Source organism: Hylobates moloch, unplaced genomic scaffold (genome assembly GCF_009828535.3).
Source record: "Hylobates moloch isolate HMO894 unplaced genomic scaffold, HMol_V3 SCAFFOLD_10, whole genome shotgun sequence".
Classification (NCBI taxonomy): Eukaryota; Metazoa; Chordata; class Mammalia; order Primates; family Hylobatidae; genus Hylobates; species Hylobates moloch.
This window is the reverse complement of record NW_026652285.1, coordinates 49,707,804-49,722,988: the sequence shown is the minus strand read 5'-3', so window position 1 is coordinate 49,722,988 and position 15,185 is coordinate 49,707,804. Positions and strand designations below refer to the sequence as shown.

The 15,185-nt window shown below is 38.8% G+C and overlaps 1 protein-coding gene across 7 annotated transcripts in view; it reads left to right on the top strand.

Annotated features, from left to right (window-relative positions):
* Positions 1-15,185, top strand: part of PRUNE2 (prune homolog 2 with BCH domain) — a 257,800-nt gene that overhangs the window by 196,785 nt on the left and 45,830 nt on the right. For 6 of the 7 annotated variants that reach the window (XM_032164331.2, XM_058445174.1, XM_058445172.1 and 3 more), the window contains 3 exons: positions 2,758-2,837; positions 5,574-5,774; positions 13,450-13,620. In XM_032164331.2, the coding sequence (XP_032020222.2) occupies positions 2,758-2,837; positions 5,574-5,774; positions 13,450-13,620 (452 nt within the window). Of the gene's footprint in view, positions 1-2,757; positions 2,838-5,573; positions 5,775-13,446; positions 13,621-15,185 lie in introns of all 7 variants that reach the window. The other variant, XM_032164330.2, reaches the window with a different exon arrangement.

The following is a 15,185-nucleotide window of genomic DNA, read 5'->3' as shown; positions in this document are numbered from 1 at the left end:
GTAGCTGGGATTACAGGCATGCACCACCACACTCAGCTAATTTTGTATTTTTAGTAGAGATGGCGTTTCTCCATCTTGGTCGGGCTGTTCTTGAACTCCCAATATCAGGTGACCCGCCCACCTCAGCCTCCCAAAGTGCTGGGATTATAGGTGTGAGCCACTGCACCCGGCCTAGCCTTCTTTAATATCCATGGGTTTGTGTGAATCTCTCTCCTTGGGTCATCCGCTGATCACAGCCTTCAGCATTTTTCTTCCCCCAGTGCATGCTAACACAGGGGAAAGAAATCTGCGCCTTCTTCACAGGGTCTCTGCTTTGTGTTGAAAAGGAGCACTTAGAGGCAAAGGCACTATTTTCTAACATCAATGAGTTGAGGAGCATTTCAAGGCTCTGTGGAGATTTGTGCAGTAATAAGATTATCTTTTACCTGGACTAATGCCCAAATTATAGTGACCTTAATTATGATTTGTCCAACCATGACACATACTTTAATTAAACCACTGCTCCTGGTACTATGTTTTAAGTGGAGGGTATGTAATACCTTAAACTCAGACAGTGCTTTATGACTTACAGAGTACTTTTATTTGTATTATATTTATTCTCCAGAGTCACTGTGATGTTGGTTATCATCCCCTTTTAAAATCACAGAAATGGTCAACTAATCTTCTCAGAGTTAATCAGCTTGTCGATACTGGCAGCAGAACTATAACTCAGAACTAAAACCTCATATCCAGGCAGGACTCCTGCAATTATTCCATGATGTTGCCCACAATTCACAATTTAAAAAAAAATCTGTTAAACTTAAGCTGATCCTATTTTAAAACCCTCATATTTATTTTGATGCCAAGGCCCACATCCTATGTGCTCTGTCAGGCAGATAGAAATCTGATGTCCTTATTTTTGTTCAAGGTTGACTCTTAGGCAGATAACTAGAAAAATGATGTACATGTGCATTTAGAATTTTTCAGGCTCAATAATTCAATCCAACACAGTAAGTGGTAGAACTAAGATTTAAATCCAGTGGCTCTTAATAGCAGCATTTTGCTACTTGACAGGTACGAGAGGTTTGATGTCAAGGAGAACACACAAAATGACAAAGATCATTGTAAGGAATTCCAAAACCTGCAGGATCATGGGATACCCAGACATCCATCCCTCTAGGTCTGAGGACTTTCAAAACTGGGGCCTGGTGCAGATCTTCTCTTTGCATACCTCCCCAATCTTTGTTGCTGAATAACGTGGTTCGATTCCACCTGTCATAGTGTATCTCTGTTTGGCACAGGTTATCCTGTTCCTGCTGATACATTATTGTCTGTCTTAGATGCCAACCTCCTGCATGCTCCTTTGCTACCAGGGCACAGGTCTAGTTTTAGAGAACACACAGGGTCAAAGCCACAGAAAGAATGTGGACAAAGAAACTCCCTGATGCTGAGCTTTTGAAGGGGTCTCAGGAGTTGGTGGGTAAGTACACAGGCACTTACCTCTATCCAGGGGAGCAGCACTGAGTTCTTGAAGGTAGGGGTCATTGTATTAGCTCCATCATCCCAACTCCACCACAAGAATGAGACGGGTCTGTTTTGTTCCTCTATATCCTCGGCACATAGTAGACACTCAATAGATATTTGTTGAATAAATGAAGCAAATGCAGTAATCACTAAGGGTGCAGATTCTTTTCTTTCATCATAGTGCTTTATTGACAGTAGGGGATTTGACTTGCATCCTGGAGAAGTAGATTAAACTCCAAAGGTTTGGTAGATCCAGCATTACATAGAGCAAAGTATAGTAAGAGAGGGAGAAGGGGACTAAATTAAGAACTTTAACATAAAGGTTTATCATGTTTAAAATTAGGTTAGTGCCCACATCATAACGATTCACCCTAGGTGAATGAAATTATATGAAACTCACTGAGAAGAAATATATATTATGGTAAATGGGGACTTACTGAACAAAGGTCCAGGGATGAAAATAAATTAAGAGAAATTTATCATGAACAGTGGTCAGCTTCTTAGAAGAGCATATAGATTTGTCACAGTTGTCTTTGGTATTTCCTATTTCCCTACACTTTTCTTACCAAATGTCCTTATGCAGATGGTCATGGGCTCAGCACTGATTAGAAATAAGAGGTGGGAGGTCATGACCAGAGCCATCTTCACCAACATATATTCACAGTGACTCTTTAAATATTCAAAACAGGAGGAAAAATAACATTAGTCTATGCCTGCTCAGGAGTGTTAGGCACTTTACTTTTGTAGCTTAATCTTTAAACAACCTGGGGAAGTAGGTGGTATATCCCTAGTTTACAAATGAAAACTGAGATCAACAGAATATTCTCTCCCTCTGTCCATGGGAATTTAAAATATTCAAATTTACAGAGTAAGAGATGTATACAAAGCACATATATTGACCCTGTTGCTAAATATATATATATATTTTATACATATATATATATAAAATGTCCCCAAAGTATATTTTATTAGTTGTTTGCATTTCCTATTTCTGAGTTTCCCACTTGGTGTGTGTTTATTAAGTGAGCTAGCAGAAGTGACTTGATGTAAGCAAGTGAAATTGGTGTCCATTGTTCTCATTTACCATAACTGCAGAAAGTCTTTAATTTGGGACCACTTACAGTGGATTCAGTCCCCATATGTGGTTTATTTTAAGTGAGTTGAAAATGTTATCCTGGACTCTGTGGGTTTCCTTTTCAAAAGAAATGAAGTCCTACACAGTTGTTGATGTGCTTTGCTTTGCTTTTTTTGCAGACTACTGTCAGAGGATGTAGGAATGGACATCCCCTTTGAAGAAGGGGTGCTGAGTCCCAGTGCTGCAGACATGAGGCCTGGTGAGAGCAGCATTTGTTCATTTCCTTCGTTGGTATTCTGTATCCCAACGTTTTCATTATTCAGTGAAAGAATTATTTCCTGTGCATCTAACTTATGATTTCAGTGATAACAGTGAGAGGAAAAAAGAAATGTGTGATATGAAGGTGTTAGGCTGCATTTGGTTAATTTAAGAGTTGGCTTGAATACTGATGCTCGCTAGTGTGGGCTGCATTTTATCTCCTAGACCACAGCCTTATCTGCCAATGTTTTCAGTTCCTGTGATAATTGGCTACTGTATATTGTACCAAATTCTGACTAATGTCTAAGTCCCCCGCATTTACACATAATTGTAAGAATGTTTAAAATTGGAAATGTGATATCAAGAATGCTCAGTATCCTAACTATCAAAACCAAAACCAAGACAACAACAACAAAAAACAACTACCCTACATTTTAGGGGTTTACAACCCAAGGCATACACAAAAAGGAATTAAATTTTTCAGTTGCAACTTATATGACTCTCGCTCTGTTCCAGGGTCACTCTCTTGCATTACACCAATTCCAGGATCATACCAAGATCCTGAATCATGTATTCTCACCCAAGCCTACAGTGTGGTAGGAAGAAGGAAGGCAATTACATTTGTTTTCTGTCTTAGTATTTGAAATGCATTCTTCAAAATACTAGTCATGTAGCAGAATTATTTCTAAATGTTCTATGGCCAAATATGCTTGGTAACCACAGTATGCTTATTTGAATCTTCCAAGTTCACAATGTACTTTTGAATAATAAAGGCACTAAAGCTATGGTTATCTGATATGGTAAGCAGCTAGTCACATGTGGCTATTTAAATTAATTAAAATTAAAAATAATTTTTTAAAATGCTCTTCTTCAGTTGCACTAGCCTCATTTCAAGTGCTCAATAGCCAAATATAGAATCTTTTCATCATCACAAATAATTCTTTGGGACATCACTGCTCTGCAAATTCCTGAAATATAGAAACTCAGTGTTGAAACTTACTTGTCAATAGAAACTTTTTTCAAGTAATACATAAAACCGTTACCTGGAACAGAGTTTGGGTGATGTTCCATTCAGAAAAGAAAAAGCTTAATGACAAGGGAACAGTGCCCATTTCTCTAGGACAAGGCCAGAGCCAGAATTCCAGAGTTGAAGGGTGTACCAAATGGTCTTCAGCATACTTCGTGCTTGGGAATCCTGTCATTTCTGGTTTTAGGTGAAGGCAACAAACTGTTTTCTCCTACTCTGCTCTCACTGAACACTTCTGTGACCAGATGTGTAGGGTGCTTTTTTGTTTTGTTTTGTTTGCCACACACCAAGCAATTATCTAATGAACACCAACTGGGTGTCCTATAATTCAATTCTGACACTATCCACCTTAGGAAATGACAAGGGTTTTAAGACTTCTGTGCCTGGAACCAGGGCCAAAGACCAAATACATTTCTTATACTACAGTAGGGTAGCTCTCTACATTTGTTTCGTTAGTTTAAGCTTGGTTAAAAATGGCTTCTCCAGCTCTGCTTCTATTAAATGAAAGGCAGCTGAGCAGCAAGATGCATACTACAATGAAAGGAGGGAGCCTACACGTAAGATGATCACTTATGTTATGGGAACCAATGTCAAGCGAGATTGGCATAAGAGCTGGTGACTGCTTGGGTGAATTCAAAGAATGTTACCTGGGAGGATACTTTGGCCAGGTAATGGGTACTGAAGATCATATACAGAGTTGTCAGGACCTAAAAGAAGTATTTTGGGAGTGTCTGTGAACATGACAAAGTTCTTAACCTACATTCCATAGGAGCAAAATCAACACAAACTATTAGAAAATATAGTTGGCCCTCTCTGTCCATGGTTCCACATCTGTGGATTCAACCTACCACAGAAGAAAAATATTCAAAGAAAAAAAATCGCATCTGTACTGAACATGTGCAAACTTTTTTTCCTGGTCATTATTTCTAAACAACACAGTGCAACAACTATTTACTTTGTATTAGGTATTATAATTATTCTAGAGATGATTTGAAGTATACAGAAGGATGTGCATGGGTTATATGTCAACATTACACCATTTTATATCAGGGACTTGAGCATCTGTACATTTTGGTTTCCACCAGGGGTCCTGAAATCAATCCCTTATGGATATCAAGGGACAACTGTATATGAAAACTTAACTGTTTTTCTTATGCAATATACCCCGTGAAAATTTAATTCAATTATTATAGCAATTTCAAGTTTTCAAACTTGAGCAGGGAAATTCTAAAAACTAGTTATCTGCCCATTTAGTAATAACTCCTACTTCCTGTTTCTACATGGCCAAGGCGGAGGGGGTTGGGAGGATCCAGTTACTGAGGTCTGCTTTCAAGAAGGGTGTCTAAATCTCATACAAAGATTTCTATCAGGTCTGCTTTTGCTGAAAGGACTTTAAAAATGTTTTCCACTGGGCCCAAACCCACTCTTGGCAGCCACATATAGGTTAAGTATCCCTTATGTAAATGCTTGGGCCAGAGTGTTTCAGATTTTGGATTTTTTCAGATTTTGGAATATTTGGATCATACTTACTGGTTGAACATCCCAAATTCAAAATTCTGAAATCCAAAATACTCCAGTGACTATTTCCTCGATGCGTCATGTTGGCACTCAAAAAGATTCAGATTTTGGAGCATTTGGGATTTTGAAATTTTTGATTTAGATTGCTCCTCTGGTTTAATACTTGATGTTGCTGTTCTCTTTCTTCTTTAGAACCTCCTAATTCTCTGGATCTTAATGACACTCATCCTCGGAGAATCAAGCTCACAGCCCCAAATATCAATCTTTCTCTGGACCAAAGTGAAGGATCTATTCTCTCTGATGATAACTTGGACAGTCCAGATGAAATTGACATCAATGTGGATGAACTTGATACCCCCGATGAAGCAGATTCTTTTGAGTACACTGGCCATGGTAAGTCACTGAGTTGGCAAGGCCAAAGTTAAATGCTAAATAAGTAAAAGATTTTCTAATAGACCTCTCATTTTTGTGCCAGTGGATCCTTTTTGTGATTTCTAGAAGCTTCTGTTTTTATTTCAGGTCATAGGTGACCATGATTGACAGTTTGGAGCTTGACGGAGAAAGTATGGTTCACAGAGGTCATACATAACCTTTACTAACCCCCACTCTGTGCTAGCTCTTTATTAACCCCCACTCTGTGCTAGCATTTATGCTAGGCACTGGGACTGAGGAAAGACTGTTACATGCTGTGTTACAAGAAACCTGGGGCTGGGTTTGCAGAGGAAGAGAATTTAATCCGGACGATAAAATTTGAAGAAGAGAAATCAGAGCTTGACAATTTCTTGTATAAGTTCCCACTATCTGCAATTTTCTTTTCCCCAGATCCTTACGTGACTGACTCCTTCTCTTTATTCAGATGTTAATCAGATGTCACCTCCTCAGAGAAGTCTTCCTTGACCTCTGTAATCAAAGGTGCTTCCCACTTCCCGACTCCCACCACCTAGTCACTCTCTGTCCCACTATTCATTTTATTTTCCATGTATCACTAATTCAAATTGTATTATTTAACTATTTGTTTGCATCTTTATTGCCTTTCTCTTACCACTCGAATGTATGCTCCACAAGAGCAAGGACTTTATGTTTGATCCTGCATCTCCAATAAAGTAGGAAGGAAGAAGGGATGGTTTAGGGGGAGTGAGAGAAATGATAAAAAGGAAGATAATTAAAAGTTTTCAGATCATCCAAGACTGACACTCCTGATAGGAACTTCAGTCTTTAGTTCTTTCTCTTACTCTGTGAAATTTGGTTTAAGAAATATGTACAAATACAATCATTTGTGTTTTTTTTAATGGCATTATGTAGTTTCTGTTTCAGTTCTAGCCAGGGTGGAATTCTCTGAAGTTGTTATAATATTTGAAAGTGAAAGCGAGAAAGTCTGGGACACAGCTATTGCTTTTATTCATTTTTAAGATTCACGCAATCTTAAAAGCAATACAGTGCCACAATTAAGTGATGGCCTAACTTTTAGAGACATGCTAATTCTAGCAGTTCCACTCCTAGAAGAGCATAATTAGAAAATTCACCAAATTAGCTAATTATTTCAACCAATGGTCATTGAGCCGACATGAGCAGTGCAGTTCAGACTCTACCTTGACAGAGCTTACGGCTTTATTTCCTCAAAAAGGAAATGGCTAAACGACTTGTTTTATAGTCTATTATACTTAAGTAGAGTTTTTTTTCCATAAGTTATTGGGGTACAGGTGGTATTTGGTTACATGAGTAAGTTCTTTAGTGTAAGTAGATATTTTATATTGCATTTTTATCAGGTGTGAATTTCTATAGTTATCTGGGTAGTTGATTCTGTAGGCTGAAATACACAAATAGGAGGTGAAAGAAGGTCTGGAATTTGTATTATTTCCTGTCATCCCAGAGAGTCTTCAGCAGCTCCTCTATCCATCCCTACCAGCTCCTGCTCTTTTCCTGCTAATATATTGACAAAATCCCACAGAAGACTGTGGCATGACCCAACTGGCCCCTCTCTTGCCTCCGTATTTGCTTCCTTGTTGCCAGGAGAGCTTTGTCACACCACATCTGAACCTTTTATTTTTAAACATAGTAAAACTGTCAAGCAAAGCAGTGGTGGCTGAGCAAGCTGGTAATTAACACTGCCACTTGCTGACATGGCTCTTTTAATGTAGTTAACATAGCTGTGTTGAAAGAACCAGTTTAATGGCCACAACCCTGTTTTAGGTCTTAAATGCAAAGGACAGAATTGTAAACTAAGTTGAATTTTTAAATCTACCTTAATTTTTAAATGAAAGGTATATAGTCAGAGGTTTTAAACAAAAACATGAAACTTTGAAAACACAGAGTGCTTCTGAATAGCTATATTTTGTAAACATGAGGAAATGGATAAGTGACCGTATAAGAGGGTTGGATTATAAATATGTTTGAGTTCTGAAGTATGAAATAAATGCTTGAAAGCAGCCTGTTTCTTAGGTTTCTCGTGTGAGCATTTTGAACCAGGCATATACATGCTAAACAAAATAGGGGTTTTTAAGGTATAGTTTTTCAAAAACATTTGGGCCATAATTTATTTTCTTTTAATGAATACTTTTTCATTTATATTATATTTTTCATTTATATATTTTCATTATATATTATATATTTTTACTATATATTTTTCATTTATAGTTTTCATTGTATATTATATACCTCATTATATTATATAATTCATTATATAGTTTTCATTTAATTTATTTCATTTTATAACGAGAACACTGAAGCACAGAGAAGTTAAGTAATTTGCCTAAGGTCATGCAGCTCATTGTTGCCCTTAGTTCCTGGCCCATGCTGCTTCCCAGTGAATATGCTAACAATGAATGGGAAAGGGTCTGTTACCAGATTGGGCTTACACACTTGAAGCCAAATGTGATAGCTCTTGCTCACATTTAGGCCTCTTTTTATCCAGTTTTCCTGACTTGGAGACTCTAAAAAAAAAAAAAAAATTAAGCGTTACTCTACCAAACGCCTAAGGTTTTCAGCCGTTTGCCTGTTTTATTCAGCAGCTGATGACCAAACACCTCTGCCAGGGTTTTTGCTCACAGTGCAATTTTGCTTATGGAAAATTTGTGAAGCTCACTATCAAATATATTCAACTGGTCTTCTCTTTCAAGCAATTTTCTTTAATAGTTGTGTCTATGGGATTGGTAAACTATAAGACATCAGCAAAATGGAATACTTGAAGGCTACTCTTTAAAATGAGCAGGATTTATATTTACTGAGACAAAAAGCCTATTCTTTCTATCTATCATCTATCATCTATCTATCTATCTATCTATCTATCATCTATCTATCTATCTATCTATCATCTATCTATCTATCTATAATCATCTATCTATCTATCTGTCTATCTATCTATACTTTAAGACAGGCCCTTACTATGTCACCTAGGTTGGAGTGCACTGATTGATGTAATCTCAGCCCACTGCCACCTCGACCACCCAGGCTCAGGTGACCCTCCTACCTTAGCCTCCTGAGTAACTGGGACTACAGGCATGTGCCACCACACTCAGCTAATTGGTATTTTTTTTGTAAGATAAGAGGTTTTGCCATGTTTCTCAGGCTGGTCTCAAACCTGTACTGTTTTAATAGATAGGAACAAATTATAGAACAATCTGTATAGAACATGCAGAATATATAGAATAATCATACTTTTTGAAAAATAAATGTGTCTGTGTATGTGCAGAGGAAGAATAATACACATCACACAGTAACAGATGAGTGGCGTTGGTCATTTTCATTGTTTGCATGAAGCATTTCTGTATTCCTCGTACTTTCATTAATGCGTTTTACTTTTTAAAAATTAATGAACTTTATTATTTAGAGCAACTTTAGGTTCACAGCAAATTTGAGTGGAGAGTACAGAGTTTTCCTGTACCCTGTTTCTCTACAAACATTCACCCTCCTTCACTATCTACATCCCTTGCCAAGTGGTTGGTTTGTTACAATTGATGAACCTGCATTGACACATCATTATCACCCAAGGTCCATAGTTTACATGAGGGGTTCAGTTGTTTGTTTCTCACTTACTATAAACTCTTTGTGTGGCATATTTTGAAACAGTACATAGAAAGTAATATCAAATTTATGTCCAGATGTGCTCCCAATAGGGGGCTCAGAGTCTTAGGAGTCTTGGCTTGTAGTATCATCACGATTCCAAGTTGTGCATTCTATGTGTTTGAGCAAATGTATAGTGGCAGCATGTATCCACCATTGTAGTAACATACAGAATTGTTTTTCTGCCTTAATCCTCTGTGCTCTGCCTATTTCTCCCTTTCCCGCAACCCCTAGCAATCACTGATGCTTTTACTGTCTCCATAGTTTTGCGTCTTCCAGAATCCATGTAGTTGGACTCATACAATATGTAGCTTTTTCAGACTGGCTTCCTTCACTTATGCAATTAAGGTTCCTCCATATCCTTTCATGGCTGGACAGATCATTTCTTTTTAATGCTGAATAATATTCCATTGTCTGGACAAGTCACAGGTTATTTTCCATTCACCTACTGAAGGACATCTTGGCTGCTTCCAAGTTTTGGCAATTATGAATAAAGCTGCTATAAACATACATGTGAAGCCTTTTGTGTTGGCATACATTTTCAGTGCATTTGGGTAAATACCAAGGAGTATGATGGCTAGATTGTAAGGTAAGAGTATGCTTAATTTTGTAAGAAACTGCCAAACTCTTCCAAAGTGGCTGGACCATTTTGCATTCCCACCAGCAATGAATGCGAGTTCCTGTCGCTTTGCATTCTCACCAGCATTTGGTGTCAGGGTTTTGGATTTGGGCCATTCTAATAGGTATGTTTGCTATTGTTTTAATTTGAAATTCTGTAATGACACATGATATTGAATATCTTTTCACATGCTTACCTGTCACCTGTATGTCTTCTTTGTGAGGTACCTGTCCAGGTCTTTTGCCCATTTTCTTATTGTTGAGTTTTTTTTTTTTTTTTTGAGACACAGTCTCGTGCTGTCACCAGGCTGGAGTGCAGTGACACAATCTCGGTTCACTGCAACCTCCACCTCTTGGGTTCAAGCGATTCCTCTGCGTCAGCCTCCCAAGTAGCTGGGATTACAGATGCATGCCACCATGCCCAGCTAATGTTTTGTATTTTAGTAGAAATGGGGTTTCACCATGTTGGCAGGATAGTCTTGATCTCCTGACCTCGTGATCCACCCACCTCAGCCTCCCAAAATGCTGGGATTACAGGCATGAGCCACTGCACCTGGCCTTATTGTTGAGTATTAAGCATTCTTTGTATATTTTGGATAACAGTCCTCATCAGATATGTGTTTTGCAAATATTTTCTCCCAGTCTGTGGCTTGTCTTCTTATTCTCATTCTCTTGATTTTGTCTTTTATATAGAAGTTTTAATTTTAATGAAGTCCACCTTGTCAATTATTTCTTTCATGGATCGTGCCTTTGGTGTTATATCTAAAAAGTCATCTTTGCATCCAAGGCCAATTACATTTTCTCTTCTAAAAGTTTTACAGTTTTGAATTTTACATTTCGGTCTATGATCCATTTTGAATTAACTTTTGTGAAGGATCAAAGGCCTGGGTCCAGATTCATTATTTTATAGGTAGATGCCCAGTTATTTCAGCACTATTTGTTGAAAAGACTATCTTTGCTTTATTGTATTGCCTTTGCTCCTTGTCAAAGATCAGTTGACTATATTTATGTGATATGTGTTTTACTATAACCATAATAAAGAATGTAGTATACAATTTTTTTTTTTTTTTTTTTTTGAGACAAGGTCTCACTCTGTCACCCAGACTGGAGTGCAGTGGTGCCATCATAGCTCACTGCAGCCTCGACCTCCTGGACTCATGTGATCTTCCCACCTCAGCCTCCCAAGTAGCTGGGACTACAGGCACATGCCAACATATCCAGCTAATTTTTGTATTTTTTGTAGAGACTGGGTTTCGCCATGTTGCCCAGGACTGGTCTTGAACCCCTGAGCTCAAGTGATCCACCTGCCTTGGCCTTCAGAGTGCTGGGATTACAGGCTTGAGCCACCACACCCAATCAAAAATTTTTGACATAAGGGAATTTTAATAAAATTTGCAGAAAATAAAACAAAACAACCGTATGTTCACCCCACAGAGATGACCAGGGTAAAGCTAGAGCAGGTCAGTGGGTACCAAACAGGATGAAGAGGGTCTGGTGGATGGAAAGTTCACTGGAGGGAAAGGAGGGTGTGTACAAGAGCATCAGAATACAAACCTGCTTCCGAATCCAGAGTTCTGAGGGAGTAGAGACCAGATGGGAAATTGAGTTCCAGGAAGGGAGATAAGATTAGCATCCTAGGGTCCTAACCCATGTAGGAAGGAAGAAGCAGGAAGGGATTCCAAAGAGATGGGCGGATTTGCACAAGGCACACGACGCTTGGCCTGAAGCCAGTGGTTTATGATCTCTGTCCTTGATAAGCTGCCGCATGCTGGTGGGAACACAATGGAAGCCAGAGTGAGCCAAGGCTCTGTAGGTGGTGGTAGCTGTTGGTGTTGGCAAAAAAGGCTAGGATTGCTTCCCAACCGAACTTCATTTTGCTATCTAAGTCTGGTAATTAGACACTTTTGAATGTATAATTGCAGATTCTTCCAGAACATAATGGCAGTGTTGTGGCTCCCTTACAGATGATTACCTCCATTTCCAGGAAATTATCCAACTTTTTCTTAATTTACTCACCCACCTTCCCAATTGTTTTTGAGTGTTCTGAGTAAGTTTGTAAGCTAAGTAGGGAGTGGGTTGCTGGAAGTGAATATTAAAGGTGATTCAAGGCACAGTTTCTTAGCCCAAGGGACTCACAGTCTCTTTGTAAAATAAATAAGAGAGTCACACATTCAAGGTACAATGTGATAGATTAGAAGGGCTGAAAAAGGTAAAGGTTTTGACTATATTTGTTTAGTAACTGTGATCTGAGGCAAACCACTTCAGAGTCAGTTTTGCATATAATGCCAATGGTATAATAATATAATGGTATAATGACCATTTTAATACCAACTAGTACCTGGTACAAGGTCAATACTTAATACAATAGTGCTGTTATTATCATCAAAGTGCCATAGAAGGAAGTGAAATGCAGTGTAAATTCAATGGTGCTTTCCCAGGAATGGAAAAATAAAAATGATAATGTCTTGGAATTATTGTGAAGGTTATAAATAATCTTTTCTTTCAGATTACTTAAACATACAAAGAATAACCATCATTAAGCTCTACTAATACTTCTAGTAAAAGTGAAAACAATTGCTGCTTATTCTTTTTAAAAAAAAAAGGTTACTTTTTTTTTTAATGCACAAGAGTAAATTTCTTCCCAGAGAATGCTCAGTAGGCTTTATTATTGTCTTATGCACCCATCAATTTGGGAGTCTTGTGCATTTGGGGTCTTGGAGCATTTCTGGTTTACAAAGTTGTTTGTTTCTCACTTACTATAAAGTCTTGGTGTGGCATATTTTGAAACAGTACATAGAAAGTAATATCAAATTTATGTCCAGATGTGCTCCCAATAGGGGGCTCAGCCCAGCTGTAAGAGTCTTAGAGTAGGAGTCTTGGCTTGTAGTATTATCACGATTCCAAGTTGAGGACCCCGAAAGACTCTGAGCACTGAAGAGATGTGGCCCCAAAACCCCAAGATTTTCTGAGTCCAGTACACAGCCTTTCACCCCATTAGAAAGACCTACAATCTTTACCCTGATCAAGGATGAGTTGGTCCTGGCTTATGCACACCTTGGACCACTACCCATGCAAGACAGCTCAAGTTTTGCACCTAATCTCACTCTCAGCATGGCCATAGCAATGGATGTGGTTGTTCAGTTAATAAAAAAAAAAGACTTCACTGAGTGTACTTTATATGGTCAGGATAGTGCTAAGCTCTGTAAAGGCTGTACAAAACAAGGACTTTGATCAGGTTGATTCTGCAGGATGAAACAAAACAAAGGCTGCCCGTAGGAGTACTCTGTGTTCATTTAAAGAAGTATTGTAAAACTTACCATTTGGCTGTTTAGCTGCCTGCACTGTGGAGGTCTTGCTCCTTCAGCCCTGCTCTATGCTTTGTTTCCAGAAGATCCCACAACCAACAAAGATTCTGGCCAAGAGTCAGAGTCTATTCCAGAATATACGGCCGAAGAGGAACGGGAGGACAACCGGCTGTGGAGGACAGTGGTGATTGGAGAACAAGAGCAGCGCATTGACATGAAGGTCATCGAGCCCTACAGGAGAGTCATCTCTCACGGAGGTAGTCGAGCTCTGCGTGAATCTGGGAAATGGGGAAGGGGCAGCCATTTTATTTAAATTCATAAAGTGAGTCTAGACTTCTCTGGAACGTGACACCTCAAAGACCCTATTCTAGAGTCAGTATTAGGGAACTATAGAGCTAAGTATATTTTCTCATATTCAATAAACATTTGAAATCCTACTAGGCAAAGACAACTTTCCAATATAAAACGGGCTTTTCATGCTACATATCTGATAGTGATCATCTCTGTGCAAATTTATTGAAAGTCATAGTTGTCTAATTTAAATGTCTATTTGGCATTCTTATCAGTCCATTGTACAGTTGAACTGAACAGAGTATGTGACACCATAGCCTGTGTCATAACACCACCCCCAAGGGGCTTCTCATTACAAAATGGTCTTTTGAATCCTCTTCAGCTTTGAGGATTTTTTTTTTTAGACTTAGCCTGGTAATTGTTTCCCCTAACTGAAGTTTGCCTTTCTATAAACTACATTAAATCTAGGCCTGACAACAGCCAACCCCAGTCAAAGCCTCCACCTGTTTGGTGAGAGACAAGGGAGAGAGAAAAGTGTGTTTGTATTATTTCCAGCACTTTCTTGAGGGCTCCTGGAGCATATGTGGCCTTGATTAATTTGGGATTCACAAAAAGTCAGATGAGTGGAAGCAACACATTTAACATTGTCAACTTCAGAAAACATCGACAGCATTTTGATTCTTCTGCTGCATGCCTTCCTTTCCCAAGTCCTGAGGTGCCACTGTAACCACCCAGCTGTTTAGAAAGAGTGTGAGCTGACAAGGCAGTTGTTGCTCTCTCAGTTCTCTCTTCGTTAATGAGGACAGGGAAATAAGAGTCTTAGCACTGCCTCAAAACACTGCTTTTGTTTTCTATTATAACAAGCAGAAGGCTGATCTGTTATTTCAATCAAACCTTTCTTCGCCAGCAGATTTTTCACCTTCCATCCCATACATAGCTACCCCCACATAAGTATCAGGACCACCCAGGGAACCTGACCACTGTAGCAAAGGTGAATGCCAGTCCCTGCCCCTGGCCATGGCCTTTCTTTTTCTTGCCTTACTGTTTGACCTGAAATGGAAATATGTCGCCCTGAGAGCTGCTGTGGGGTCAGGAGCAGTTTTCTCTAAGGGAAATCATGCCCATAGCCCTTCAGAATGAGAGTTGGCCCCATCTTGCTGAAAGTGACACACAGCTGGCTGTAGAGTCAACCCTTTTGTTTTTATGTGAAAACCAACTATAAGAGGAACACTCAATCTTCCCCATCTTCCTAGGTCACATCTCCTTTGCACCACCCATCAGATATTTTTGGTTTGTTTTCTTTTTGAAAATAGAAACAAAACAAAGGCTGCCTGTAAGAGTACTCTGTGTTCATTTTTAAAAGTATTAAAAAATTAAAATGTCTGTCAAATCAAAGTCACCCAGTGATAAGCCCTATAAACATCAGCTCCTAAATGCAGAGTCCATGTGTTGAAAGGCGGCTCATGGTCCTGCTGCTCTTCTAGGGCTAGTTATCTGCTAATACTCCAGTAGACTCGCCTGCTTGTTCTTT